The 27803-nt window shown below is 36.9% G+C and overlaps 5 protein-coding genes across 8 annotated transcripts; 3 read left to right on the top strand and 2 right to left on the bottom strand.

Annotated features, from left to right (window-relative positions):
• The first annotated feature begins 3907 nt into the window (after positions 1 to 3907).
• Positions 3908 to 7053, top strand: LOC122288971. Of its 2 annotated transcripts, none has more exons than XM_043095814.1 (4): positions 3908 to 5075; positions 5732 to 5787; positions 5891 to 6080; positions 6603 to 7053. In XM_043095814.1, the coding sequence occupies exons 1-4, from the start codon at positions 4422 to 4424 to the stop codon at positions 6954 to 6956; spliced, it is 1254 nt and encodes a 417-aa protein (XP_042951748.1). In that variant the 5' UTR covers positions 3908 to 4421; the 3' UTR covers positions 6957 to 7053. The 2 variants fall into 2 exon arrangements, with proteins under 2 accessions (XP_042951748.1, XP_042951747.1); XM_043095813.1 differs by having other exon boundaries at positions 3910 to 5075; positions 5888 to 6080.
• A 1479-nt stretch (positions 7054 to 8532) lies between these two features.
• On the bottom strand, positions 8533 to 10044 carry LOC122290155 (acyl-CoA-binding domain-containing protein 1-like). The gene is made up of 4 exons (XM_043097721.1): positions 9894 to 10044; positions 9022 to 9139; positions 8871 to 8933; positions 8533 to 8786 (listed from the first exon to the last, which is right to left on the bottom strand). Exons 1-4 carry the CDS (start codon positions 10041 to 10043, stop codon positions 8707 to 8709), a joined length of 411 nt encoding a protein of 136 aa, XP_042953655.1. The 5' UTR covers position 10044; the 3' UTR covers positions 8533 to 8706.
• Positions 10045 to 11232: 1188 nt separating this feature from the next.
• LOC122290026 (26S proteasome non-ATPase regulatory subunit 11 homolog) lies at positions 11233 to 14156 on the bottom strand. Of its 2 annotated transcripts, none has more exons than XM_043097538.1 (2): positions 14002 to 14156; positions 11233 to 12691 (listed from the first exon to the last, which is right to left on the bottom strand). In XM_043097538.1, the coding sequence occupies exon 2, from the start codon at positions 12665 to 12667 to the stop codon at positions 11399 to 11401; it is 1269 nt and encodes a 422-aa protein (XP_042953472.1). In that variant the 5' UTR covers positions 12668 to 12691; positions 14002 to 14156; the 3' UTR covers positions 11233 to 11398. The 2 variants fall into 2 exon arrangements, with proteins under 2 accessions (XP_042953472.1, XP_042953471.1); XM_043097537.1 differs by lacking the exon at positions 14002 to 14156 and adding an exon at positions 13051 to 13896.
• A 1044-nt stretch (positions 14157 to 15200) lies between these two features.
• Positions 15201 to 17806, top strand: LOC122290130 (ankyrin-1). The gene is made up of 2 exons (XM_043097682.1): positions 15201 to 15400; positions 16896 to 17806. Exons 1-2 carry the CDS (start codon positions 15264 to 15266, stop codon positions 17512 to 17514), a joined length of 756 nt encoding a protein of 251 aa, XP_042953616.1. The 5' UTR covers positions 15201 to 15263; the 3' UTR covers positions 17515 to 17806.
• Positions 17807 to 19660: 1854 nt separating this feature from the next.
• LOC122290275 (ATP-dependent Clp protease proteolytic subunit 4, chloroplastic-like) lies at positions 19661 to 23231 on the top strand. 2 transcript variants are annotated; one of them, XR_006236343.1, is made up of 3 exons: positions 19661 to 20195; positions 21565 to 22133; positions 23074 to 23231. XR_006236343.1 is itself a non-coding variant. In XM_043097903.1 (2 exons), exons 1-2 carry the CDS (start codon positions 19738 to 19740, stop codon positions 22046 to 22048), a joined length of 942 nt encoding a protein of 313 aa, XP_042953837.1. In that variant the 5' UTR covers positions 19661 to 19737; the 3' UTR covers positions 22049 to 22302. The 2 variants fall into 2 exon arrangements, 1 of the variants encoding a protein (XP_042953837.1); XM_043097903.1 differs by lacking the exon at positions 23074 to 23231 and having other exon boundaries at positions 21565 to 22302.
• Positions 23232 to 27803: the final 4572 nt, after the last annotated feature.

Raw genomic sequence — 27803 nt, 5'->3', positions numbered from 1 at the left:
AAAATAAGAATAAAATAACTTTTGATGGAGCTTCTATCCCAAGAAAGAACAAAGGGCCTCTGTGGAGAGAGAGAGAGAGAATATGAGTGGGAGGAGAGATAAGTTACTTATAAATTATTCAATAGATAGGAAATATTAACCGTACAAATATGTAGAATTTTTGTAGCTTGTAAGTAAAAAATTTACATTTGTCTATTTCAATATAGACAATTTAGTGGAGTTGTTAGCCTAATTTTGTTTTGCATTTAAATTTGGCAACACCAATATTAATGCTCTAGAGACTGCATTGTCATGCTAAACACTAAAGTTCTTTTACTTGAAAGTCGATGTGTAAATTACACACTCCATTTTATTGACATGGGAAGACTTGATTAGTGAGAGATTTTAATTTTAAAATTTTCTAATAAATAAATTTTTGTCATGTCAATTAAATAGAATGTGTGCTTTATATATTGGCACAGCCTTTTAAATATAAATTTTCAATACTAAAATCATGTCATATTAAGATGGCATTCGTCATTGATTTTTTTTTTTTTTTTATTATCCTGAGCTTGCTAAATAGATTAATATCACTGTTATTCTTTAGTCTTATTTTTTATATAATCCTCTTGAGAAGATGTCGAATTTCTAAAATATTGCCAAGAAACCAAAAGCAAGATCTTCAACATTTGTTATTAGGATGACAGGGTTTAAAATGAGAAGAAGAAATATTTGTATATTTTAGGAATGAGCAATGGTACTCTTCATGTAATCCTACTTGTTCTAAAGCGTGCTTCCGTTTCTGGATTGTTGAGTTCAACCAGTGATGCTTCTTTCTCAATTGTGTGATTTCTAGATTGGAAGATGTGGATGAGTATTGTATCACTTCAAATATATCATGTTAATGCTTAAAACTAACACGTTAGGCTGAAAGGGGAGAAAAAGTCATTACTAGTCCGCTGAGACTATTTGGGCCTTGATTGGTGTGGTTTAGAGTCCCCAATAGTGGTTCGATATGACTATATAGTGTCTGTGCATACATCTATGGTAGTGAACAATAAATAAATATAGAAAAAATAAAAGAGGCGAAGATATATAAATTTATGTAATTCAGCATAATGTCTACATTTGTAGGGGCTTGAGGAGGAGAAAATATACTATAATATGGTTTTTTTATAGTCTTTTATAATCTTTTATCATCACTATATAATTGAGATCAAATGTCAATCTTCTCAAAAAAATGCTGTTGTTAGAATCCTTATCATGAAGTTAAAAAAACTCCAAAAGCCGTAGTCTAGTCAAAAAGTCATCTGGAAGGTTCCCTTTCATTTTTAGTCTCTCATTCTTTCATGTCACATTAACTCTCATTTATGTCATTTATCTTATTTTTCTATGAGACTCTATCCTTCCTCAACCTTTGTTCCATCTTTATCTCTTTTTCTCTGTCCTTATGTTATCTTCTAGTGGAGCCCTCCATCTTAGGTTGGGCTAGAAACCCATTATGGACCTGAGACATTTTATTGCCTCCATATCGCATCACCAAATTTAATTAGAAATAATAAGAATTAGGATTAAAAAGGTATTTATCTTTTAGGGAAACGTGGTCCTCTAGGACAGATTGATGTGGTCTTCGCATGTTTATGGTGTAATCAAAAGAGCTGTTTTGGTTCATCATCGAATGGTTAGTACCCTAATCTAGTTGAAGTACTGATGTTGATCCCACCAAATTTCTCACAAATTAGAACAAAAATGTATATGAATCAGGCACAATTTGAGCAATATAGTGCTGAACCGACTCCATCTTTGAAGGAAAAATGCAGATAAAAAGTTATGAATCCCAACTGTTATTTAATAAAATACTGTATTAATCTCTCTTCAATTACACCATTTAATTTGAGCAGGCAGACGGAGAAGGTATCAATGTCTAGCTCTGTAAGATGGTCGGCTAAATAGGATAGATGTTTGATATTTTGCAGGCGTCGACAAGTATTTTAAGCCAAACAATTATACAGTCGATCGCATTCTCAACTATGCTGTATTCTCTCTCTATCTGAAAAAAAATGTAAGAACTTGATTCAAGCAGACCTTTTTCATCTTTGACAATCGCAGCCAAGATCAACCTGAACTGCAGACCATAATGGGTAACCTGAAACAATTACTCGCCATTTTGCTTTTTCAAATAAAAACTCAGAAAACAGAGACGATGCTCTGAATGATGGAGGAGATTTAAAAATCACAAATAAGCCCAGGGCTGAGCAGCGCTTGGTAAAATGATTTGACGAATCATATTCTGGGATGAACTTCTTAAGGTTGAGTTTTTTAAAGGCAGGAGAGCTTAGTCAATTCCGGCGGAATCCTAATGCAGAAATGCAACAATGGAATAGGATCATTGCGGATTTCTGCATCATAATTGACATGCATATAGCCATGCGATGGGGCCGATAATTTCTGCCGTGGGAGCCTCTGTTGGGAGTCTTTTGAGTCCTGCATAGTGTTGGCGACCGAGTTTGGAAACAATTTGTATGGGGTTTGGGATTGGGTCCCAATGGACATCTATGTTTTGGGTTAAATCCATATAACATCAAAGATTAGAACTGCAATGACACGAAAAAGCATGTGGTTGTGCAGAAAGCATCCAAGATTACAAGGGCCATAGGCAGCTGAACTTTGATGACAGATCCAAGCAATCCTATCTGAGCCCAAGCCATCTTGGTCGTGAAGACAATACTAAATCCAAGCAATTCAGTAGCTGGTACGAGAGGGAGACAAGATGGAAAAGGTGGATGGTCATTTCACTCTCAAAAAGAGCCGAAATTTGAACAATCTTTTTCCGGGTGTCCTTTACTATTGAGTTTTTCCAGACAAGCAGTTACAAAACATAAATTTGCCGGGTCAGCTCCACGACATCACAGAATCATAGTTCCGTGGGACACGTGTTTTTTTAGGTAATCCGGTAGATCCAACCTTTTATCAAGTTCCCCAAGTTGATTCATTGATTGTCGTGCCTTCTGCACACTGCACATGCTCTCTCTCTCTCTCTCTGTGTCTCTCTGTGGCAGTGATTGTTCTGGTAATGGTTTGATCTACTCGTTTATCTAGCTCAAAATATATAAAATAAAAGAAGAAAAACATTTGATTAAAACATTGATTCAGTAGATCCAACCTTTTATCAAGTTCCCCAAGTTGATTCATCGACGATTCATCGATTGTTGCACCTTCTGCACAGTGCACATGCTCTCTCTCAATCTTCTTTCTCTGGCAGAGATTGTTCTGGTATGATTTACTCGTTTCACTAGCTCAAAATATATAAAATAAAAGAGAGAAAAATAAACATTTGATTCCAAACATTGACTAAAAACTTCGAATTTTTATTTATCTCCTTTTCATAATCTGGAAATTGAAATGCAGCCAAACGATCAAAGGATGTTAAGAACAATAAAGTCCCAACCAGCTTGGTAACTAATAAATGAATCTTCTTTTTCTTTACAATAGTTATGGAGAGAACTGTCAAAGGTATCAAATCCTAAGCATCATATCCATTGAGATTCACATTCATAATCTACATTAATCAAACCCCACCAATATAAATCTCTTATTATTATTAAGGCAAACACCCTCAATTTTAAATGAATCAAAGCAGAGATATGCTTTCATATCAAAAGGTTTGTATACTGTCCAACAAAATCTTGACAGTCCAATGAAGGGTTTTTTGGGTAGAAGAGAGAGACAGATATGGGTGTTCCAAGGCTCCCACTTTAACTTGCTATTGCCCATTGGACAATAAAAGTCAACCAAAGTGGAGAAATAGACAAAACAAAAAGCTGTTAAAGAACCTCTTCGTTAATACAGCTTAAAGGAAAAAGAAAAAAAGAAAAAGAAAGAAAGAAAAGGAGAAAGCCTTGCTTACCCTTCCTCATTTTTAAAGTCTGCAACCACACGCTCAGACTGGGACAAACGGTGAGAAATATGAAGATGGAAGGAAGGCTTGGCAATGCCATTGATATTTTTTTCTTATGATGTTTAGAAACAAACTATACCAGAAATCATAGCAGAGAATTGAATCTGAAGTTCTGAACAGCTAAATATGGACAGCATGAGTTTAATTGTCCTAAACGGCGTCGTGAATATATAAAGGCAGAATCTTTAAGGTTGATATACAGCTGATCTGCTGATATTTTGATGGTATGAATCAAGGTCTGAAATGAAAATATATTCCTTGAGATTGCAGTGATATTTTATGAGGGATTGGTTAAACACAACCTTCGTTAATTCCATCCCTGCAAGACCCATTTTCGTAAATTCATAATCGGAAAGCAACCTTCGACTCAGAGGGAGATATTCCCCATAAAAAGCAAAGAAAGCCGCTTTCTTGTGGACTCAAAGGTCTTTTTTTTTCTCGGCTTCGGAGTCGAAGGTCTTGCAACTCGGAGTCGAAGGAAGTAATGGCAGAAAAAGGAGGAGGAGAACTGGGTACCGTACTAGAGGAGGACGCGGGAGAAGACAGAGATGAAGAACAAGAAGAGGAAGTGAAAAAGCTTGTGCGAACTTACCTGGGGCTCAGCTTCTCAGTGTCGCTGGCATTGATTCCCAATAAGGCAATGTCCCTGGTACCGGCCCTAGAAAACCAAGTCCGGGAACTCTCTTTGAGACTCCTGCAAGCGGAGGAGCAGCTGAGGCAGATGAAGTCCCGGAGAAAGGAGGACTCCAAGGCCAATGCCCGGGTGGTGGAGATCTTTGCGAGCCACCGGAACGCGTGGCAGGCGGAGGAGAGGCGGCTTCTTCAGGGGATCGAGGAGCTGAGGGAGAGGGTGGCGGAGCTGGAGAAGAGGGAGGCAGAGTACAAGGCGCGGGTGGAGGAGCTGGAGAAGGAGGTGGGCGAGAGGGATGAAATAATTAGCTTCATGTCCAGGACTAGCAGGGTTGATCATCACGAGTTTGGGGAGGAAGAGGAAGACAGTTCGGTTGAAGTGAACTTTGTTTATGAGCGTCCGGAACCACATCCGCAGCTTAATCATCATCAGAAGAATGTATTTGATTCTGAGTTGTTGGCGTCCTCTGCTTCCAAGTTTTGGGCGGAAAGAGCTGGCCTCTGTCAGGTATTAACTTTCTTTTCCAATGCCTTTGAATCCCCTAGTTTTCTAATTGAATATAATTGAACAACGAACAAAAAAAGATTAGCCTTTGGAAGAGGCCTATATGTTGAAAAAATATTTGAATCTACTGCATGAGTGGACAACATGATGGAGAATAATTCAGATTCAGCACACTTGCAAGAAAGTAGCCACGATCTTTATTGAGTAGTAGATGAGAGAAAGCTGTATAAGATAGTTAGGGTTTGTTTGATGAAAACTGATGGATGGGATTGGATGAAGAATTAGCTTGTTCAAGAGAAGAGCACCCAATAGATAAAGAGAAGACCTAACATAAGTTCCAATTGTCTGATGGAGGATGCATCTGTAGATAGCGCTAAATGGCCAAAAAGGGCAAAAAGAGTTTACTTTATATTAACTATATGGCACATGCATACACATCTGAAAAAGAAAAAAAGAGTTTGCTGGATATATGTCAACTAATTATCATTAGCAGCATAATACTACTTTAATCTCTCATTGGGATTTCAGGTCTAATATTGATAGTGTAGAATTCTTAAGTTATTTTGATATTCTAATAGCAATGATGCTTAAATTCTATATTTGTGAAGAGAATGAAGGCATTTCTTATGGACCTGAAGTTTGAGTGTCTCATCTTGCAGGACCTACCGTATGAATCTCACGAATCATTGTATCATATGAAGCATTTTGTACCAAGGTATATGGAAACTGTCTATCACTGATAATTTCTGAAGAATGTATTGGTATTGCTAACACCCTACAACTAACAAAAGGGAAAACATTTTTTGCTTGCCTAGAAGGGAATCCCCTTGGAAGGTAGACGGTGAATCAACTGGAGTTGCCTCTAAACTAAAGTTACTTGAACGGGAACTCATGAATTTGGTAAGCGTGGGTAACAGTGATCTATCAAAAGTACCAACACTAATCAGGAAGCAAGCAAAGAGATGTCAAGCTCTTGCAGGGAAGATTGATGATCTTTGCAGAAGCATGGTAATGCTCAACTGCTTCCGGTTTATTGCTTCTTTGCTCGTACACATCATGACTAGTCTCGATCATCATTTGATGCTTTTAGACACATCATCACTTGAATGAATCAGCTACATGTTAAATCTATGCATGAGAGAGGTCCCGCTTGTAATGGTGACCAACTGGAACTAAAAGGCTGTTCCCTTTGCCCTTGTGAAGTAATTAAACGAAAAATCCTACATGATGCATCTACAAAGCTATTTTAAGACTATCTTGCTGTGGAAGAGTATGTCAAACATTTGTTGTTGAGACCCAAAAAGATGATAAATGTAACACAGATGTCCCCTGCCCACAATTCTCCTTTCTCTTTTCCCTATTTTAGCACTTCCTGGTTTACCCTGATTATTGGTGAAAGATTAATGTTAGGATACAAGTCACCCCTCTGCCTGCTGCTACAAATTGTTGTGATTTTTATTTCCATTGTTGGTATTTGCTAATGTCACATCAAAAAAATTGTTACTAAAGTTGCTTTCCTCGTTTCTACAGCAGGCTAGTGATCCCAGTGAACCGACCCTTACTCCAGAGTTTCGAACGCAAAGGCAAACAGAGTTTTTACTCGAGGCATTTAGACTTCAGCAGCGTGCATCAGAAACTGGACAGAAGCTCATGGCATTACGAACTGAAGTTGGGAAGAGTTACCATGGAGATGAGGTGGGGAGCCAGGCCAAACTGACAACAAGGAGATCTCTAGACTCGATCATAAACAACTTGAAAGAAATCCAGAGGAATTTGGAGATATGGCTGGCCAGAATTATAGGAGATCTTGAAGGGATTCTGGCAAGAGATGGCGCTTCTCGTGTAAGGGATTATTATATGTCAAGGTATCCTTTTGTTCAATAGAATATTCAAGCCATCTTGATCCACAAAAAATATATGCATATGCTCTTTTGGTATCATACTTTCTAAGCAATAAAATGGCAGTTAGATGTCTCCTGTATATGAAAGTTCCGCTTTGTTAATAATAGCATCTTAACGTAACATTACATCTTTAAAATGTAGTCGACATAGATCTGAAACATTAGGGACAGAGACAAGCTGCAACTTTTATCATCATCTGCAATTGCAAAGCAAAGTGGAAAACATACTTTAACATCTATCCCAAGACAACAGGATCACCTTGAGAACCATGCTCTATGTTGCTCCAGCAGAACTTTTCTATGAATCTAAAATGTATATCAACTTTTTTTTTTCTTTTTAATAACAACATGGAAAATTAGAAATAGTGTGGAGTTTATGAGAAATAGTGTGGAGTTTATGTCTGAGTAAAAATATCCGTAAATAGTCATAGAGATTGGCTTAGCCTTACCTTACTAAAGACATGAATCAAAGATGATAAATGATAATTGTAGTCGTAAGTGTACAAGTACAGTGTAATCATTTTGAAAAAAGTGAAAAAACATGAGATTTATAGGGAAAAAATAATTTTTTAATAATGAATTCTACTATTTTTTAAAATGACTATATGACGTTTACGTACTTCATAACTGCATATAGTGTATTACTCATAACTGTATGTAACATTACTCAAAAAGCGAGAGTGTGGGACACGTCATTGATTAAAACTAGAAAATAGAGCATCGACCTAATAAATTGGTTGCCACCAATCACGTAATAAGTTGAGATGCGATACAAATTTGCCATTTTGGACGGCCGATAAAGATGCTTGTTTCCTCTTCTTCCTATTTCTCGACAAGGAAATATAAAACTGTTTCGAAGAAATATAGGGCGGCATGTGGGTCACATGCTGATGGGTTTGTTGGTCTCTTCGGTGATTGAGCAAAGTTAGTCAAAGATATTTCATTTATGGCAGTTTTTAACCTTTCTTTTTCAAGATTATTGGCATTTTGAAGTTCACGTTGTCCACTTGGTACTACACCCAACTGGGCAGTACTAAGTTTACAACCCAAGACTACATAGAAAAGTAATAAAGCAAACCTAACTCTCAACTACATGGAACTCTTCTTTGTTTGGTAAGCTGAAATTCACCAATGACAGAGCTTAAATGGTAATCTAGGCGATGGTATCAAAATGACAACAGGTAAATGGTTCAGGTTCTGACGCTATTTTTCGTACCATTTTTTTAGAGGATTGAGCTGGATTTGAACTCCATAGAGTTATTGACCGGACTTTAAGGCCTAGAGTGAGATAGATAGACACATAAAGTAAATTTCACAACATTTATAGCTATTTGAGCAAATTTTTTTAGAAAGCATCAAATGCTCAATAAATGCTATGAGACCTATTTTAGGTGTTTATTTTTCTCCCACTCTAGGCCTTAGAGTTCAATAAAAAACTCCAGGAAATCTCAATTCAATTAAGCTCCCTAAGCCGAACTGCCACACCCATATATTTGAGCATAAATATTAAATAAGCAGCTTAGCCTAATTTTTTAAGCTAAGTTAAAGCAGGCACTGTATTGGGTTCAAGAATTTTGGCCAACTCAAATTAACAAACACAAAAAAAAGAACATATTTGAGGAATCAAGACAACACATTTCCAGTTTGAAAACTGCAGATGCTTGTTTTAGTTATTACAATGTAGTTTCCAAAAAACAGGGAATAAAGAGGAATTATGCATGAACAAGACAACATCAGGCAGATGCCACAGCTTCTTCCTGCAACTGTTTCACTTTGGTTATGTAATCACTCATTGCTTCCTCCTTGGATTTTCCTGGAAAAGAAAAGGTTCGATACTTCTCACAACAGAGTTAACTAAACTATTCATCACCCTTTTAACAGATCAGAATACCATTACCTTCAATAGCCTTCCATGCATCCCACTTTGCTCTCTCCTTCATGCTGAAAATTCCAGGACGGCCTGAAAATTAGATACAAAAAAGGCACAAGGGGTGAAAATTCATTTTCTCAAAAAGAAGCTTTTAGTTAAAAAATCAACAGATGCTTACCGGTGTTCACCGGTCCAACGGTGGCCTGCTTGTACAGCCCATAGAGAATAAGCTTGCTTTCGTTTGAGGTATTCTCCGGCAGGGTCTTGGCTTTCTCAGCATACTCCTCAAACTCCTCCTGCATTAATTAACGCCAGCACATTCTTACTGTTAACACATTTACATGCATGTAAAAAGCCAAAAGAACTATAAGTTATTGAAGCATAAGTTCGTCCTTTTAAGGAAAGCTCTGCTACGAATGGGTTTTATTCTCAAGCCAAGATAAAAGCAGAAAGGAGTCATTCAAATCAGAAAACTGAAGTTTGAACCCATTAATGATGCCAAGAATATAGGACCTGAAATTCCAATACCGAATACCTATTCATCATGCCTAAACTAGATCAAGATGGTTCTCTTTGATAATAATGATAATAAACCAGTACGTGCATCCAAAATGTTATCTAATTTCCTAGATAATCTAAAAGCAAATTTACAAAAAAAATGATGGTAAATTCAATTAAAGGGAAGAACTTCCTGAAACCAAAAAGTTCCCCCTCTCCTTTCTTGTATTGATCTCCTGAAACAGGTATAATATCCAGCTCTGAACTGATTCCTACCACAATAATTTCCATAACTGAAAGAACCAAATTGAGTCTAATACAAAAAATGTAAACAAAGGATCAGCAATCTCTTTAGAATCATTAAAAATAAAAGAACAATGTGGATACTACTCGATGGTGATGCATGTTTATGGGTTCTGCCATTCATAAAAAGAAAAACAATATGGATTCTACTTCGAAGAAATAATTTCTAACGAAAGAAAATATGTCAGCCGAAAAAAAAAAAAAAGCCAGATTTCTAAGAAGGTTTGAAAAGAGAGTATTATGGCAGACCTTCAAACCCATATTGCTATCTCCCGCCTTAACTCCGATGCCTGATTTGCTTCGCACTTCTCGCGTGGTGTTATATAGTGAACAATGTGTGTGTATGGAGAAAGATATTCCCTTGAAACTATCACTCAGGGTCGAGGCTCTCAATGGCATATCCTTTTCCTTTTATATATGAATATATATATTATATAACCGTTATATATAGTCGTAGAGTACGTAAACGTCGTACATTCAATTTGAAAAAAAAGTAGAGTTTATTGTTAAAAAATTAATTTCTTTTCATATGAATTTTGTATTTATTTATTTTTTTAAAAATAATTATACAATATTTACGCAATTACGACTACAACTATCATTTCTTATATATATATATATATATATATAATATATTCTTGCAATTTATAAACCAATGCATTAGCACACCACTTATAATACGATCTATTATAAATTTAAGTAAATAAAAAAAAATTATTTTTAGCATAACAATATGTTGGGTGTATAAAAAATAAGGATTCTAAATAGGTTTTCTAATATTTATATGAAATGATTTGTATAATTTTAAATTTTGAAGGTAAGATCCACACATTATTTTTAAAATATTAGATAAATTTGGGATTCAAATGAAAAAAAAAAAAAAAATCCACTTTTTAACATGGGGTCACACTTTTTTTTAAAAAAATATGCGAGAATTATATATTATAAAATTTTATCTAATATTACTCTATATTTAATATAATTTATATACACCTATACATACGTGAATACATAATTACATTCGTGCATGTGACTTGAATTTAGCATTTCTAGGGACGTGGACCCAAATATTTTAAAAAATAAAAAGAAAAAGACAACAAAACACTTTTTATTAATATTTCTTGAGAGATGGAAATGTGAGGTCATATAATATTTATAATTTAATATATTAATAATAATTCACAGAAAATAATTGAACCCTAGCCTGATGGTATCCTGACACTGATCGAGTGGTTTGGTTTGGGCCTCTTTGGGCCTTTTTCAGCCGAAAACAAAATTTCTATCAGTAACATCGGACCAAAATTTATTATTATTGTAACGACGATAATAACAATAAAAAAAATCTACTCGTTATCTTCACACATCACTCTTATTCTTTTTTCCCTTTTTTTTAATCAAATCTTCACACATCACTCTTCTTCTTTTTTCCCTTTTTTTTAATCAAATATTTGATATATGAATGATGAGTATAAAAATTCAATTAATTTAAAAAGAATACAAATTTTTTTTTAAAAAAAATGGTGCGTGGAGATGAATAGAATTTTTCTTGCTGAAATGGTGATCCTGAAAAGACAGTGAGACAAGAGAATGTGAAAATTTTCCCTCAGAGAACATGTAGATCTCGGAAATCAACCCAGAAAAAGAGTTTAGGCTAAACAACAACGCATTAATCTTTCTAGGAAGCATCTCAGGTGAGAAAACACAGTAATTGTTTTGAAATAGAAACAGGAAAGACAGGTAATAACTCCAGAACTTCATGCCATTATCTTGGCAGACCTAACATAGAGGCTATCCACGACCTTGCCAACATTTGAAATGGTGTCCAGTGTTGCCAGATATATTGCATCTATCTTGGGATCGTCAAAAATGACGAGGCATCCAGCACCCTGATCCAGAGTACCCGCAAACTTCTTATCCAAAATCATCTGAGATAATTTCTTCTCCACATGATCAACCGGTAGCTCAATCAGCTCAGCAATATGTGTAATCTCAACCCTGGAGAAAGGTTCAATCAACCTGCAGAGATTTTGCTCCAATAACGTGTCATACAGAGAAGAGAGGTGCCTGTGGACAATAGGATCTTCCTCTAGCTGAGCCTTGAAATCCCTGAGGGCAGTCTCAAAAAGCTTCAAAGAGCGTTTTGAATGGGCATCAGCCACAGCCTTCATTGCATCCAGCTCAGGCCCCACATATTGCAGCCCAGCTTTGGATGATATTACTCCTGCCACGTCATCAGCCTGGCTCACCATGATTTTGCATAACAGCATATACTTGAGGCTAAATACTGCCCTCGGATCTTCAAGAGCATTGAAAGCTTCAAAAGCTTCAAAGAAATAGCTATAAGCAGTTTTGTAGTCCTTTTCTTCTGCATGAAGGATCCCACTCTGCAAATCTATAGTACCCTGTTGAGCTGGGGGCACATATATGGCATTGGCAGCAGTTCTAGCAGCTGTCAGAGAAGCCTTGGCTTTGGGGAGATTCTTTAAAGAGAAATGGAGTTTGCTCTCCAACAAGTCTATGTCCACAAGCAGCAGCTTATCATCTAGCCTTCTCACTTCCTTTATTAAGCTAGAAAGGAGAACTAAAGCTTGTGAGTACTCTTTGTTTTCCATCAAAAGAGATGCGAGCCTTGCCTCCACTCTTTGCCGTAGGAAAGTTCGCTTTTCAGCACGGGTCCACTGCACCATTTCTTGGCAGAGGGAAATCTGGAGTTCAGACGTGCCTGGTATTTTAGCTACTGCATCAATTATCCCACGAACAATTTTTGCAGTCTTTGCCTTGGGAATCAGGTTGAAAAAGGGCCTCAATTGGGTCAAAAGGTTTCGGAGATCCTCTGCTCGATTCTCTTGCCTTAGAAGATCTGAAAGCTTTGTGATTGCCTGTTCCTTGATCCTTAAGGCTTCAGCAGAAGATGATGGGTTTTCAAGCACACGGTAAAGAATAGAGATGGCCTCAGCTGGGGTCTTGGCTTCTAAAGCCTGAGCAATAGAATCAGTGGTTGCTGGGAGATATGAAGAAGACATAGTTGATTGTTTGGAAACTGAATCCTGAAAAATGAAAACAATCCAACAACTTAACTTCATAGACATCAAACATCGGATAGAGCAAAATAACTGTGCCCTAAGATATAAAGTAACTCATGCTCAAAATAGTTCCGAGCTTCCTATAAATAGCAAAACCGTCAGTAGAACCAGCTGAAACATTTGTTTCTTTTTTATAAGTAAACAAAAAACATTTGTTAACTTTCTTCTCCTGTTTGGGCCATTAACCCAAAAGGAAAAACTATAATACCTCTTATTATGGCAGTGTGCCAACTGAAAGTATTATCAAAACCTAATAGGTATCACTTTCATGACAAAATAAAGGAGCACAATTGCGTATTAGAATCATAGAAGGGTTAGTCAACCTTCATCCTACTGTTGTCCCCAGCCACAGCCACTAAATATGCAGCAGTACCATCAGTGAAAAAATGATTCAGATGATTCATATCAGGCATCTGCAACCCACAAATTCACTATAGATGTCCCAATTGAACGGGCAAACTATTGGCCCCGAGCCCATAAAGGATAAGAACAAACTAAGCAAGGAGGTCATTGGCCATACATAGTGATGGGTGAAGGGAGTCAACCTCTTTATCAAAGAACACTCTAGATGGTTTTTATCCCCTCAAAAATCACTCTGGCTCACTTGCTGTTTTTGGCCCACTAGTCCCCATTTCACGCGAGGCAGATAAACTCTCAGCAATCTGTGTTATATGTTTGTAGTCCACTTCTAAGAAGCTGTGTGTTAATAAGTAAGCCAGAGCGAATTTCAAGAGGAACAGAAAAATCTACCGTTATTGTAAATTTTTTTCAAAATATCTCTTGAACAAGGGAATATATATAATCTAATTCAAACACACCAGTTCTAGTTGCTCATTCATAGTAAATTAGTAATGTGTGAAACAAAAAAAGCAGTGACAGAAGGTCACCTTCTCTAATTAGCTCATAACTGTTAATATGCCGTATGGTTCGGAACCAGGGAATTCAAAGAATACCATAACCCGCGGAAGGAGACAATCCCAAAGAATGTTTCAACTTTTACAAATATCCATATTCGATTCAGTTTCTGAAACACTAATATGAATATGATGCTGTAACTTGGGATTATCAGCTATTACTGGCATTAACATTCGAAAATCTGTTTCGTGCTCGATTAAATAACATAAAACCCACTTCAAAACAAACTGCTCCAAATTACACAAACCCCAAAGTAAAAGAACAGACCAGCATATGTGCAATCAAGTAAGACCATGAAAACTATGATAATTGAAGAAATCAACCACATCTGATCTGAGACCCAGAGACGAATTGCATACCTCGTGGCTGATTAGCGTGGAGTTTCTCGTTCTAGGAATTTTTTTTTTCTTTTTAAGGTAAGTCGTTCTAGGGATTTAGAGGACTCCCCCGCCCGGATCTCATACATTGGACGGATGAGATTAAATCATCTTTGGACGGAGTTGGCAACGGTTCAGATTAGATCATCTTTTGGACCGAATTGGGGTAGTTATGTAATTGTGAGCTTCGCAATAGTAAATTCTTTGCGGCTGATAATTGAATCCCAGGCCCAACCAATTGGCCCGTGATTGTGTAGGCAATGAATATTTTTGACCAAATTAGATTATTCATTTTTAAATAAAAAAAAGATTATTCAATTTAGAAAGAGATAAAGAAATACAATTTAAAGGTGGCGTAAAACAAACAGTAAATTCTCTTTTAAAAAAAAGAGACTGTAACAGTTATGAATAATATTATATATAATTATGGAGTATGTAAATATTGTACAGTTACTTTAAAAAATAATTAAAAAATTAATTTTTTTATATAAATTTTTTATTTATTTATTTTTTAAAAATAATTATACGGCACTTGTATATTTATGAATATAATTATCATTTTTCATTTAAAAAATAATATATCTTATTTCTTTTCTGAAATAATTGTTATGGAGGATGTGTCACTATAATTTTAACTTTTTTGTAACTGCTTATTATATTCCTTGATTATTATTTAAAGTTTTATTTTTTATAACCCATAGGTTTTAGCTCAAAGTGGTAAAAGTCTTGATTTTGGTAATTAGTGGTATGCTTCTTCTAAGGTCTAACACTTCGAGGTTTGAATTCCATAACCATTAGATTGAGAGGTTTTTTTCTTAAATTATCTAAGGTATACTTACAAAATATTCATTTTCGATTTCTTGTGCATCATCGAGATTATTTGCAAAGTTGTTTCTGGATGCTCGATATCTTCTATTTTTTTAATATATAAAGAGAGAAATTTATAAATTAAGTCGGTTTTATTGTATAAAATTTGCAGATAATATAGAAATTATTTAAATATTTAATGTTGTGTCTATTTTTTTCATATTTTAAAAGAAATGTGGTAAAACTAAAAATAAAAAATAAAAACAAAATAATACGATTGGGTCAAGTGCCGAACAAAGCCCAGCTTTTGAGTGGGTGGGCCTACAATACCCACGGGGGGCGGGGAGGGGGGGGGGGGGGGGGCTTAAGTGCGTTTTGCCCGAGAAACTCGAGAGAAATATCACTGTTGCTTCCTGTGAGCGGCGACAAGGGGGAAAATGGGGAATCCTCAGAAATCGGGCACGGGCGGAGATCTTCACAACGCGGCTCGGTCCGGGGACCTGAATGCGGTGCAATTAATATTGAGCACAAACCCTTTGGCAGTCAATTCCAGGGATAAGCACTCTAGAACTCCGTATCCTCTTCTCCACCCTTTTTTTGGTTGCTTTAGTTGGATTCTTATTTGTGTCTTGTTTGGTTCCCGAGAAAACCTAATGGTGGAAGAGATATACTTTCTGGAGTCTTCAAGTTACTTTTAGATAAATAAAATTACGAAGTTTATCTGCCTCGTTAGTATTGTTATTTCTATTATGAGTGACCATGAGGTGAGCGATAGAAAACTCGATATTACCCAGTTCGTAATTTTCTTTCTACTGGATAATAAAATTGTTTGCAGCCTTTAGTTCACTTTAAAACACGAGTTTGGGGGCTGCTATCATAGTTTTTCTGCTTTCATAAATCTCTAGTTTACGTTTACACAGTGATCATAACTTACGGAGGGGCGGGATAACAGATGATAGGAGAAGGTGAAGCTGCCGAGTTCTCACTCATTAATGAGGGACTTGACTGCAGCTTCTTCCGGGTATTTTGTGTTACAACAGCAATGTTTGGAAAAATAAAGAATTTCGTACTGAATTTTGTCGGGTCTTTCTGTTTAATCTCCCCATGCATCTTTGAATTGTGTTTTTGGGATTTGGTAATTGGAATGGCTTGCTCATGCTTTATTGGAGAATCTACTTAGACATGGCTGTCGCTTTGAGACCTATTTGTGCATTTGTAGATCGTAGATGGTCACTCTAATAAAAACATTAGTTTTCAAAAACTTACTTTTCTGGCGATATATATCTATGAAATTAAATTACTTTGTAAGGGTGAGAAGGCCCTATAGACTTGTCAAGGTTATTTATGTCTCTGTTGTGTTCTTAAGTGTCATTTCTTGTTATTTGGGGAACTTGTCGATGCCATCATGTTTGTTGATATTCAATGTTTTATGGATTCCCATCGGACCTCCAAATAGCAACGCGGGGGTGTTTAAAGACCACAAGAAAATAAAATTGTCTCCTTACAAAATCCAGACTTCCAAATCTCTTCCTTTTTTATGTTCTCATTGCCTCTCATCTTAAATCTTTTATCACAACAACAAAAAGAGAGGAATTTGGCTGGTAAAAAGAAGAGGATTGGAAGATGGATTTGATACCGGCTATGGTGATAGATAAAAAAAATACTTACACAACACCGGTGAAAGTAGTTGTGCCATATGAGATGAACTCTTTGAGGTGTTTTTTTTTTTTTCTAATTTTATTCTTAGGGAGAACCTGGACAGTCAAATTCAAGTGCAGGGGGTCCCATTATCTCTCAAAATACATGGTATTATTAAGATGCTAAGTTCGTCATGTACTCTATATGTTAATCTTGGCTTGATGTACTCTTTACTCCAGTATCTTCCACTGGCCATTAATTTGTTTCCCTGTCAGCTTTGCAACTTATAAATAACATAGAGCTGCTACTGTTAGAGTACTGGGAAGAATTCACTTACTAATGGGCAGAGACTTATTTGTGAAACTTTTATCCATCATTTAGCATTCTAGCAATCAGGTTTTGTTTCCTTGACACAGCAACCTTAATCATAGACTACATTTAGCTGCATGGTCTGGCCAAGCAGAGGTGGTGAGTTATCTTTGCAAGAATAAGGCTGATGTCGGTGCCGCCGCCATGGATGACATGGGTGCAATTCACTTTGCTGCCCAAAAGGGTCATTTAGAAGTTGTACGAACTCTACTTTCGTCAGGTGCCTCTGCTAAAGCTTCTACTCGCAAGGGCCTGACTCCATTACACTATGCTGTCCAAGGATCCCACTCAGAACTTGTCAAGTACTTGGTAAGGAAAGGTGCAAGTCTTAGCATCAAGACAAAATCAGGGAAGACTCCCATTGATCTTGCCAACAATGAAGAAATTCGCTCCTTACTCGAGGAGCGCGAAAGGTTGCCCATTAAAGGAGATCTGAATGGTAGAAAGAAGGATGAAGAATCTGACCTGAAGCCATCTGTGCAAGAAAAAGAAGAAAATCCTGATGATGGAGCTCCTTCCGTTGTAGATGATGACAACGATGAACTGGATGGTGAAGGGGTGAAGCGGAAGGGTGATCAAGATGATAGAAATGAAGCCTCATCCGAACCAAAAAAGGCACGAGTTGCACTCAATCACCTTTCGAGTGCAGATGATGCACAAGAAGATGAAGAAAACTTGTGATGCCTTGATCGAAGTATGGTAGAGTGACTACTTGCCTAGCATCCTGACTGCTTTGGGGTTGTACGACCTTTTGTGCTATACGATGCCATAAACGCATCTTTGTAAGACTTTCTTAAGAGTTTTTTATTTTTCCTTTTAAGTTTCAATGTCGTGATTTTACATTGTAATTTCCTGCTAATCTCCTGGTATTTTATAATTTATATTGTAATTGTAAACGCTATTTTTGGGCTAACTGTCATGAAACAGGTACATAGAGACATGCAAGAGCGACATCTTGTGATTTCTTCTTGTATGAATGGTGTGTTTTTTTTTTTTTTTTTTTTTTTATATGTATATATTTTAAATATCACGAATGAAAACTCACTTATAACAAAATCTAGAGAAAATTATGAAGGAAGAGGAAGAAGATAGCGATTACAAAGAAATTCGATTCGGTAGAGAGTTTTGGTGGAGCGGCCGTGAGGCGGGGTGGTCGTGTTGCAAGTAAACGAGAGGGAAAGCTTTACCCAATTAGGATCTAAACATAATGTCACAACATTTCGGGTGTGGTGTACTCAAAATAATATATATATTAAAAAGTCTATCTACAACCGGGCTGTCAGGCTGTGTCCCCATTGTGGCAACTTGTCCTATGTGACACATTACAAAACAACGTCGTTTGTATTTTAATTCCCAGATGAAGAAGACGCAATGGATTCGAAACTTAACTTGAAGAACAACATCCCGTGAGTTTTTCCCTTGCTTATTACAAACTTGTTCATCTGATTCATTGCACTGCAGCTCTTATTTCTGCATATCATGTTGAATTCGAGTGGGTTCGTGGCTTTGGTTTGTGGGTTCGAGGAGAAGACGAAGAGTGACTTGCTCACTGGGCCTGTATGTGACCATAGTGGTCGGCAGGGAGAAGAGGGGTTCTTGGTGGATCAGAGGAAAACCCATTTCGGGTATTGATCGAGATGTGAAGAATGATGATCAGGAGGAGACTTTTGATAGGGAAAGCATCAAGAAATGGGTGATTTTTTTGAATGTGAATACCATATTGTTTGAGCACATGCTTTAGTTGAAAGTTAAACACGGTTTAGAGTTAAACTTTGTGTATAGAAGGAAACTGAGGAGTTCATTTTTTGGACCATAAATTTTGAGTATTGAAGGGAAACAATGCAGCCAAGTGGCTCTGGAGATTTTGATTAGATTCCTAAAGAAAAGTTAAGAGTTCTCATGAAGTTTTTTGAAAAGCAAATAGTTAATGAATGTTTTGGTTGAGCATTGAGAAAAGGGAGAGAGGATATGAGTGAATTGTTGACTCAAAAAGTCTGGTATGAAGATTGAGTTATATTCCTTAAATTGTTCAAGTGAAGAGTGGGTTGGTAGCAGAATATTTTCTAGAAGGCATCAGGACCTCATTCTTTCATCCTTTCAGCAGGCTCTCCAGTCTCCATATTCATGTTTGCAAGTTTAGTAAGGAAAAATCAAATGGCAAGTGGAGCATTCCTAAAAAAGAATGAAATGGGTATACACTAGCAGAGTTCTCTGGATTAGGAAGGAGGAGGGACGTTGGGTGAGCTCTTTGATTTGTTTACTGTAGGTTTTCTAGGTAGGAAAATTTTTTGAATGTTTTGTTTCTCTTTTCACCATGTGTTAAAACTTTTCTTGAAATTTTTTTAGAATATATATGTGTAAAATGGGTCACATAATTTTTGGCAAGCTTTCGATTTTCCTACGTTTTTTATACTTTGTTTGCTTCTTTTTTTTTTTTTTAAAATAAGCCGATGCCGCCATGGGAACCTAAGCTGGTTGTCCATAGAATTATTGTATATATATAAATATAAAAAAAAAAATGATAGTGATAGTCGTTAGCATGCACCATGTAATCATTTTTAAAAAAATAAGTATAAGATTTATGAAAAGAAATTAATCTTTTAATAGTAGATTATATATATATTTTTAAAACGATTATACGGTACTTAAATATTTAATAATTATACGTAACATTACTCCTTTAAATAGTAAATGGTATTGCAGTAGTTTTAATAATTTATGTCAGATAATGATAAGGTTATTACTTCTTATAATTTATTTATTATTCTTTTTATTTTCGCAACTTGTTTTAATAATTTTTATCTTTTGCAAAAATAAATTTTTTAAAACTGTAATTTCGTTTCTCGGCGAGGTCCATCACTTCTCAGTTACACGGCGTTTCACTCCCATACCTAAGAGACCGCCATGGATTTGCTTTCGGTCTCATCCTCTTCTCCGTCGTCTTCCCTACTATGCTCTCACTTCCTCTCTCGCCCAAAATCCTCCCTCCACTACTCCTCATTCAAGCCCCTAATTCCCTTCACTCCCTCGCGCCATCCCAGAAGCTCCATTCACAATTCCCCCCACACCTACGCTCCCGAACCACCCAAATCCACAGCCCTCGAAGCTCAGCTACGGTCCCGAGATGGGAGCCATGCTAGTTTCGAACTCTCGGGTGCTCCTCCGCAGACCCCGGCGACCGCCATGAGAGGCGCCGAAGCCGACGCCATGGGGCTCTTGCTCAGGGAGAGGATTGTATTCTTGGGGAGCAGCATCGATGACTTCGTGGCCGACGCCATTATCAGTCAGCTACTTCTGTTGGACGCTCAGGACCACACTAAGGATATCCGCCTCTTTATCAATTCCCCTGGCGGCGCTTTGAGGTCAAATTTTTTTTCTGTCATTTTCCTTTTGGTTGACGAAGTAGATAAGAGGAAAGGGATAACTACACTTTACCTGATTAGTTTGATAGGTTGAGCAGATGAAAAGGGTTAATTCAACTGAGCCGATTAGTCCTATTTGACTTCCGTGAAAACTGAGAAGTGGCATTCGACGTTAGTAGAGAAAAGGTAGATTGATTCACAGGGACTTCTACGAGCTAAAGATGCTCTTGTATTTCTAGTACACCCAGAATTTGGGCAAATTACCTTGGCATGAATGTGTAAGGGTAGTTTTCAGGGTATCTCCACACACACAATCACCATTCTACATTCTATATTGTTACTGAAGCCGGCATTCAAGTGTTGAATATGTCCATTTTCAAATTTATTTAACCGTTGATTGAGTGCTTGATACTATCCTTATTAATGTCATGACATGTTGACGTGGTTTTACACAATGTGAATTGGGTCTGGGAAAGCCCAAGTATAAAGTGATCATTTTTTGCCTTTGTAACTTTCTGGTGCTACGTGATTGTAGTGAGGCTGCCGGAGCTGTGATTTAATAACGGTGTCTAGAATTCGTCTAGAATGGTTATTATTCATTTATTGCCCATACGGCCAGAGTAGCCTCAGTCTCAGTTCAGTGAATCATACTGCCATGATTGGTTCCATCCCATTGGTCAGCTTGTATTGGAAGCCACCATCCATTCACAAAGTGCGAGGACAATCTGTTGTACAGGAATCGCGTTTGCTCCATCCAAACTATCTTGGCATCTGAAACTGTTACTCCTTCGGTTTCACCTATCTGAAACACACTGGCGCAGTCCTCGTCAACCACTTCCGCCATGGGGCCATTCACTTCTCTTCACTCTCGTCCCAACCCACCACCCTCCAATTCACTACACCACCATCATTTTTGCAACTGCCATATCATTCAATGAGTTCCCTCTGCCTCTGCCCAACTTTCCTTCCTCATTTGTCGCATCTGCAATGATTTTTTTTTTTTTCACTTAAACCAATTAATGATTTGGTCTTTATTATTGTTTAAATTAGTTCTAATATTTTTCTATTGTGGTGGGAAAGTATATCTGATGATATGGGACTCACAATAGGTGTCAATAGCACTGTTAAAAATGAGGGGTGGTCAATACTCTTACAATCTATGGTACAGTGTATGTCACCACAAACTCGATCAATTATTATTATCTTTTATCAGTCTCAAATTCAACCAACTCTAACCTAGGAAAGTATGTTTCCTTGATGGAATTTCCACTTTTGCTGCATCTTGTTTGATAATAACTTGGTTTCTTGGCTATCCCACTTCATTTTTTTATACTGGCTCATTTTATTTTGCTGTTATTATCTGCACCAGTGCTACAATGGCCATTTATGATGTTGTACAGCTTGTGAGGGCCGATGTTTCCACAGTCGCCCTTGGCTTTGCTGCATCTACAGCTTCTATAATCCTTGGAGGTGGCACTAAAGGCAAGCGTCTGGCAATGCCCAATACAAGGATTATGATCCATCAACCTCTTGGAGGTGCTAGCGGCCAAGCAATAGATGTGGAAATTCAAGCTCGAGAAGTCATGCATAATAAAAATAATGTCACAAGAATTATTTCAGAATCCACCAATCGCTCATTTGAACAAGTCCAAAAAGACATTGATAGGGATCGTTACATGTCCCCTATAGAAGCAGTTGAATATGGAATAATTGATGGAGTTATTGATAGGGATAGCATTATTCCTCTAATGCCTGTGCCAGAAAGGGTGAAAGCCAGACTGAATTACGAGGAAATTAGTAAAGATCCAAGGAAGTTCTTGACTCCCGATGTTCCAGATGATGAGATATACTAGCTTTGGGTGTGTGCTACCGGTCAAATACTCTTGTCAGCTACTATTTCCTTTACGTACTTTCGTCTTGAACTTCATGCAAGCTGAGGTAACTTACATTTACGGGATTCTGCAATTGTAGCGAGGAAAGTCTTGTCAAATTTCAAACTTTTTTTTGAGTGGTTTCTTTAGTTTTTGACCATGGAAGAAAGCTTCAGAACTTAAGGTTGTTTTGATTCCTTGTCATTTTTGGCAAATATCGTGTTCAGACTCTTAAATTTCTATGCTTTACTGTGAATTACTTTGATTAACCCATCCCACCACCTCCCAACCCTTCACCCCCCCAAAAAAATAGAAGAAAAAACAGGACATATCCAACAAAGCTCAAAGCAGACGTATATAAGAGGTCTCCATGTTGCCTAGAGTACATACATGTGAGACTTGAAACTAGGAAAACTAACCCAAATACGATAAATAGAACAATCTGCAAAATACAGACACTAGACAGACACCAGAGAGGTCGAACAGAACTGCACCACCAAAGGGCAAGCAGAAATATGACAGTAATAAAGTGTAACTTTCGAAGATCATGTTTCATTCAATTATGGATACCATATGATGCCCAGAAAGGTAAAGTATGGATGCTATCTGACATGAGATTTGTTTCATATGGTGTTTCGATTGGAGTTATCAATGACTGAAGAAGAGAAGAGGTGGGCAGAGAGAGGTTCTGACTTTTGGGCTCTTCAGAGACTAGAAATTAATAAGTTGACTGAAAATAAAAAAGGGACGAGCATAAAAGACCTCACACTTGAAAGATTCTGTCACTGCATAGTTGGACTCAAGTTAGGCAATTTGGGTGTGATCCAGACAGAGGTGGAAGAGGGAATCTTACTCCGGCATTTAAGATGCACATTAACTCTCACAGTCTCACCTACCAAATGCACATCCATCCCACAACCCTTTTGTTTATGTTTCTTTATCATTCTACTGATATATCTTAAACCAATTCAGAAAGTTAATGTTCCATTTGTTGTTATGCATTACAGAGATCTTTGATTCTGCTGAATCTGCTGCTGCTGGATGGCATTTGCATGTCAGTTTGACCGAGGAGTACAAGATTTAGGATGAAAAATAGCATTTTGTTTGTTTGTTAAGATACAGACCCCCTGGATCTCTTGACATGAGAAATAAAACATAGAAAGAAGATAGGCATATCGTAATTCATTTGAAAGAACAAAAAAATAAAATAAAAAAAGTCATATTGTAATTCAAAGTGAGATGCTACAGAAGTCAGTACTGTTGAGTAGGTCAGAATTTGTCCCAATCTAAAAGACAGACGATGCCGGCTCCATAAAACAAATAATCAGACCATAAAAATAATGAAAGTGAAGTCAGATTTATGAAGGATCTGTGATTATTCCATGGGATCAATCCACTTCATCGTTTTACTCTCGAATGAGTCAACTGTATATCGTGGCAGTTGATGTTTGGCAACATGCGGACACCATTTTAATAAATGTGTATGGCCTTTCTTAAATAATTGCCATCGAAGTGGAAGGCTTCAATATTAGTCGGATCCCAAAAACAATATTACTTTCAAATAGGGCTGTACAGAAAAACTGACAAACCGGTCGGAACCGATCAGACCGGCCGCCGCCGCACGGAACCGGCCGAAACCGTCAGAGAACCGGTCGGCCGGCGGTAGGATTTAAGCCAAACCGACGTCAGCCGGTTCGGTTCGCGGTTCGCCCAGGGAAAAACCGCTGAACCGGCCGACTATATTATTTATATTTTTTTTGAAAATATTACTTATCTAAATGGCGCCGTTTCACTCATTTAAGTGGAACGGCGTCGTTTAAATCCTGTGCATTAAAAACATCACATATGGAACGGCGCCGTTTAACTTAAACTTAAGTGAAACGGCGTCGTTTTAGGACTCAGTAGTTGAAAAAAATAATAAAAGGAACGGCGCCGTTTAACCCTAGGGTTAACACAGCGCCGTTCCTCTTCCCTTCGTCTTCTTCTTCTTCTTCTTCTTCGTATCTCTCTCTCTCTCTCTCTCTCTCTCTCTCTCTCTCTCTCTCTCTCTCTCTCTCTCTCTCTCTCTCCTTCGTCTTCTTCTTCTTCGTATCTCTCTCTCTCACCAGCCGCCGCTCCTCTCTCTCTCTCTTTCTCTCTCCCTTCGTCTTCTTCTTCTTCTTCTTCGTATCTCTCTCTCTCTCTCGCCAGCCACGCAGTCACCGTGGTCTCTCGCTCTCTCTCACGGCGCACACAGCCACCGACGACGCCGACGAACCGACCGGAGTTACGCCGAGACCGAAGACGACGGTTTCCTCCCCTTCTCCGGCCGGTTTCGGTCGAGATTTTCAGATGTTTCACCTCATCGGTTCGGTCTCGGTTTTTGTCCAAAACCGAAACCGATATGTCGGTTTTCAACCCTACTTTCAAATATGAATAAATAATCATATAAAACAAAGCAGTTTACCCATTTATGCTTAATTTTTAAAGGAGTTGTTCTATTCTTCGAGTTGGTATGGAAGGTAAAGTTTTGAATATCGTTTCGATTACCGTTTCAGTTAAGGTACTGAAATTAAATATTTCAATATCCATATCATTTCGAGATAATCTATATATAAATAAATTAATTATATATGTATAAATTATATTTCAAAATAATATAAATACAAGTCTTAAAAAGTTAAAATACATATTTATAAAACCCAATAATACTTTGTTGCCCAGATGACTAACACAAGAGGGGGGGTGAATTGAGTTGTATAAAAAAAATAACAATTATAAATCAAATATATAATATAAAATATAAACAAAATATGAAATAACAATAAATATAAAGATTAAGGGTAAGAGAGAAGCAAACTCAGTATGTTAACGAGGTTCGGCCCCACTGCCTACGTCCTCGCCTTAAGCTACCCCTTGAGGATTCCCAAATTCACTATTCAACCTCCTTCAGGTGGAGATAGAAACCTATTACACCTTTGAACAATACCGCTACAAAGGATCCGTGTAGAACACCCTCTACACTTGCAATCACCTTACACGTGGTGATTCAACTATTCCCTGTGTAGAATACTTTCTACACACACAAGGGTTATACACACCATTTTTCTGATACAAGAGCTGATAGTGGGTAGGTTATCAGAAAACACTCCTCAATGAGTGAAATAAGAACAATACAGCGCAAACTATATCTCTCAAAATGAACAAGGATTAAGGCTCAATGCTTAGAGAAGAGAGAATGAAAGCTTTGAATGAATGTTGTATGCTCTTGGTGTTGTGAATGTGAAACTCTCAATTGATCTATTTATAGGCATATGAGACTTCATATTCAAATTTAAAAAGATTCACATGTCAAAGACAACATCATTCACTTTTTCAAAAAATTCAAATAAAATGTTCTTCTTTTTCAATTGTCAAAGACAACATCATTCACTTTTTCAAAGAATTCAAATAAAAGGTTCTTCTTTTTCAATTGTCAAAGACAACATCATTCACTTTTTCAAAAAAAATCAAACCTAATCTTTTACTTTTGGCATATGACAAAATGAGCACACTTTCATTTTCAAAAAAATTCAAACCTAATCTTTTACTTTTTGTATAAGTCTAAAAAAGCATCAATCACTTTTGAAAATATTCAAATAAAACATGCACATGTGAAAGATGACAATCAATCATCTTTAATATTTTCAAAGTTCAACCCTTTAATCAAGGCATGCACATGCAAAAGATGACAATCAATCATCTTTTAAAATTTTCAAATTTAATTTTCAAAAATATTCATGCACATGTGAAAAATGTATTTTAATGCTTTATGATAAAATATTAATTTTGAGCATTAATCCTAATTTCAAATTTTGAAGAGATTTACAACATTACTCTAGAATTTTAATGTGAACTTGTTCCCTTCTTGCTCATGCTTGTTTCCTTGATGTGCTTGACTCCATTGTGTAGACAACTTGAGCTTGAGACTTCTTTATTCTTTGAATTCATTTGTTATCATCAAAATCCATGTGTAGATTTATAATCACATGAAACTTGAAACCTTGAGTTCAACAATCTCTCCCTTTTTGATGATGACAAATATTTGATAGAACTTGAAATCTGTATTAATACTTAAGCTCCCCCTGAAAATATGCGTTAGTTTTTCAAGCAAAAGTATAAATATAATTCCAAGCATATATAACAAGTTTAGCAATTTAAACAATGTTAATATTCTAGTCTAAAACTTCTCCCCCTTTTGGCATCATTAAAAAGGATCGGCAGCAAATAAATGGACTAAAGAAAACGATGCGTTTAATAGTCACTGTAGATAGTTGAAAAATGGAGCCGTCCGTGACCCGACAAGTGCTGCAAAGCCTCGAGGCCTAACTCTATGAATTTAATACGGCTGAAGATTTAAACAATCGCCTGATGTTGTTGACAAACGGGATTGAAGGCTCCGCATTTCTATAAAAAAATGATCATTTTCATCTATCGGATGCCAAAAAAATAATCGCTTCTTGACCTGAGTTCTGTTTTTCCACAACGATAGAATGGCTGAGCAATTCTCTTCCACTAATGTTCCAGACTTGAATCAAGAACCCTTGACGCATCAATCATCAATCTTCTCTCCTGAGGCCGTCAATACCATGATAGGAGCAGTGAACCGTTTTTCTAATAAGACTGATTCTGAGATTATTGCAGAATCAAGAATGCTCAGTAGTCAATATGCTGCCTCTGTTACGATCTTGTCTCGAAGGTTAATGGCGAGGGTGAGTGAGATTGATCATCTTAACATGCAAATATCTGAGTTACGACAGAAGCTTGCTAATAAGGATAGTGAGAATAAAAGGCTAAAGCAAGAAAACCAAGAGTTGAAAAAATTTACAGATTGGTATGCTCATGATCTGCAACCACGAATAGAGGAGCTGGAATGAGAAAGGGTTCAGATACAAGGTCAACATCGGCAGATAACAGCAGAGGTTCACCGTTTACTAGAAAAATAGGGACAATCTACTGTTAATCTCGCTGGGTTAGTAAGAAAACTTTTGACAATGTGTGTCCAGCATATCTTGTATTTCTTTTGACTAAATAAGATTTGAAGAGAAAATAGTTTGTCTTATTCTTTATGCTATCTCTATAAAATCAGTCCTGAAGTTCATCTAATCCGCATCAAGTTTTCATCTCATCTCTATAACTCATCTGCATTCTTTCAGCATTCTCGTTTTAAACCTTCTATTTTTTTTCTCAATGGCTCATTCTTCTAACATTTCTCTAGATCCATCCATCAGGCATTCTGCATCTCAACCTCCTGTCCTTTCTGCAGCTGCCATTGGTGCCATGTTGCAGCAAGAAAATAATAATCTGACTAATAAGTCAGATTCTGATGCTATTTATGACTTGGTGAGTCTTGGGACTCGCTACTCTTCCTCTATTGTTGCTTTTTCTCAGCGGCTACAAGCTAAAAATCATGAAGTTGAAAGGTTCAAAGAACAAATTGTTGTACTTCAACGAATTGTTCAAGAGTCTCATACAAGGGAAGGAATCATTCGGCAGAAGAATATACAGTTAAAATCTTTATTAGATTCTTCATTCCGCTTGTCGGTTCCCATGAATAAGAATGACATGATATTGTATGAAGAGAATGAGCGTCTCAAACATGAGGCTAAGAATCTCAAGTTTATGTAAAAGTATTTAAAAAATCTATCTCTATTTTTATTGACTCTGGTCTATCTTTTAAGAGATATTCATAACATGCATCATACCTATTTATCTTCTG

This window comes from Carya illinoinensis, chromosome 12 (genome assembly GCF_018687715.1).
Source record: "Carya illinoinensis cultivar Pawnee chromosome 12, C.illinoinensisPawnee_v1, whole genome shotgun sequence".
Lineage (NCBI taxonomy): Eukaryota > Viridiplantae > Streptophyta > Magnoliopsida > Fagales > Juglandaceae > Carya > Carya illinoinensis.
Note: the sequence above shows the minus strand (reverse complement) of the source record. Positions and strands in the feature narration are given on the sequence as shown.

What these genes read in the sequence shown, in the direction of transcription:
- LOC122290275 (XM_043097903.1), top strand. Translation starts at nt 19,738, where the DNA reads ATGGATTTGCTTTCGGTCTCATCCTCTTCTCCGTCGTCTTCCCTACTA. An exon ending in TCCCCTGGCGGCGCTTTGAG is followed by an intron (nt 20,196 to 21,564) that starts GTCAAATTTTTT and finishes TATCTGCACCAG; the next exon opens with TGCTACAATGGCCATTTATG.
- LOC122288971 (XM_043095813.1), top strand. Translation starts at nt 4,422, where the DNA reads ATGGCAGAAAAAGGAGGAGGAGAACTGGGTACCGTACTAGAGGAGGAC. An exon ending in ATGAAGCATTTTGTACCAAG is followed by an intron (nt 5,788 to 5,887) that starts GTATATGGAAAC and finishes TTGCTTGCCTAG; the next exon opens with AAGGGAATCCCCTTGGAAGG. An exon ending in ATGATCTTTGCAGAAGCATG is followed by an intron (nt 6,081 to 6,602) that starts GTAATGCTCAAC and finishes TCGTTTCTACAG; the next exon opens with CAGGCTAGTGATCCCAGTGA.
- LOC122290130 (XM_043097682.1), top strand. Translation starts at nt 15,264, where the DNA reads ATGGGGAATCCTCAGAAATCGGGCACGGGCGGAGATCTTCACAACGCG. An exon ending in GATAAGCACTCTAGAACTCC is followed by an intron (nt 15,401 to 16,895) that starts GTATCCTCTTCT and finishes CCTTAATCATAG; the next exon opens with ACTACATTTAGCTGCATGGT.
- LOC122290155 (XM_043097721.1), bottom strand. Translation starts at nt 10,043, where the DNA reads ATGCCATTGAGAGCCTCGACCCTGAGTGATAGTTTCAAGGGAATATCT. An exon ending in CGTTGGACCGGTGAACACCG is followed by an intron (nt 8,934 to 9,021) that starts GTAAGCATCTGT and finishes TCTAATTTTCAG; the next exon opens with GCCGTCCTGGAATTTTCAGC. An exon ending in TGCATGGAAGGCTATTGAAG is followed by an intron (nt 8,787 to 8,870) that starts GTAATGGTATTC and finishes TTTCTTTTCCAG; the next exon opens with GAAAATCCAAGGAGGAAGCA.
- LOC122290026 (XM_043097537.1), bottom strand. Translation starts at nt 13,140, where the DNA reads ATGCCTGATATGAATCATCTGAATCATTTTTTCACTGATGGTACTGCT. An exon ending in GGGACAACAGTAGGATGAAG is followed by an intron (nt 12,692 to 13,050) that starts GTTGACTAACCC and finishes TTCATTTTTCAG; the next exon opens with GATTCAGTTTCCAAACAATC.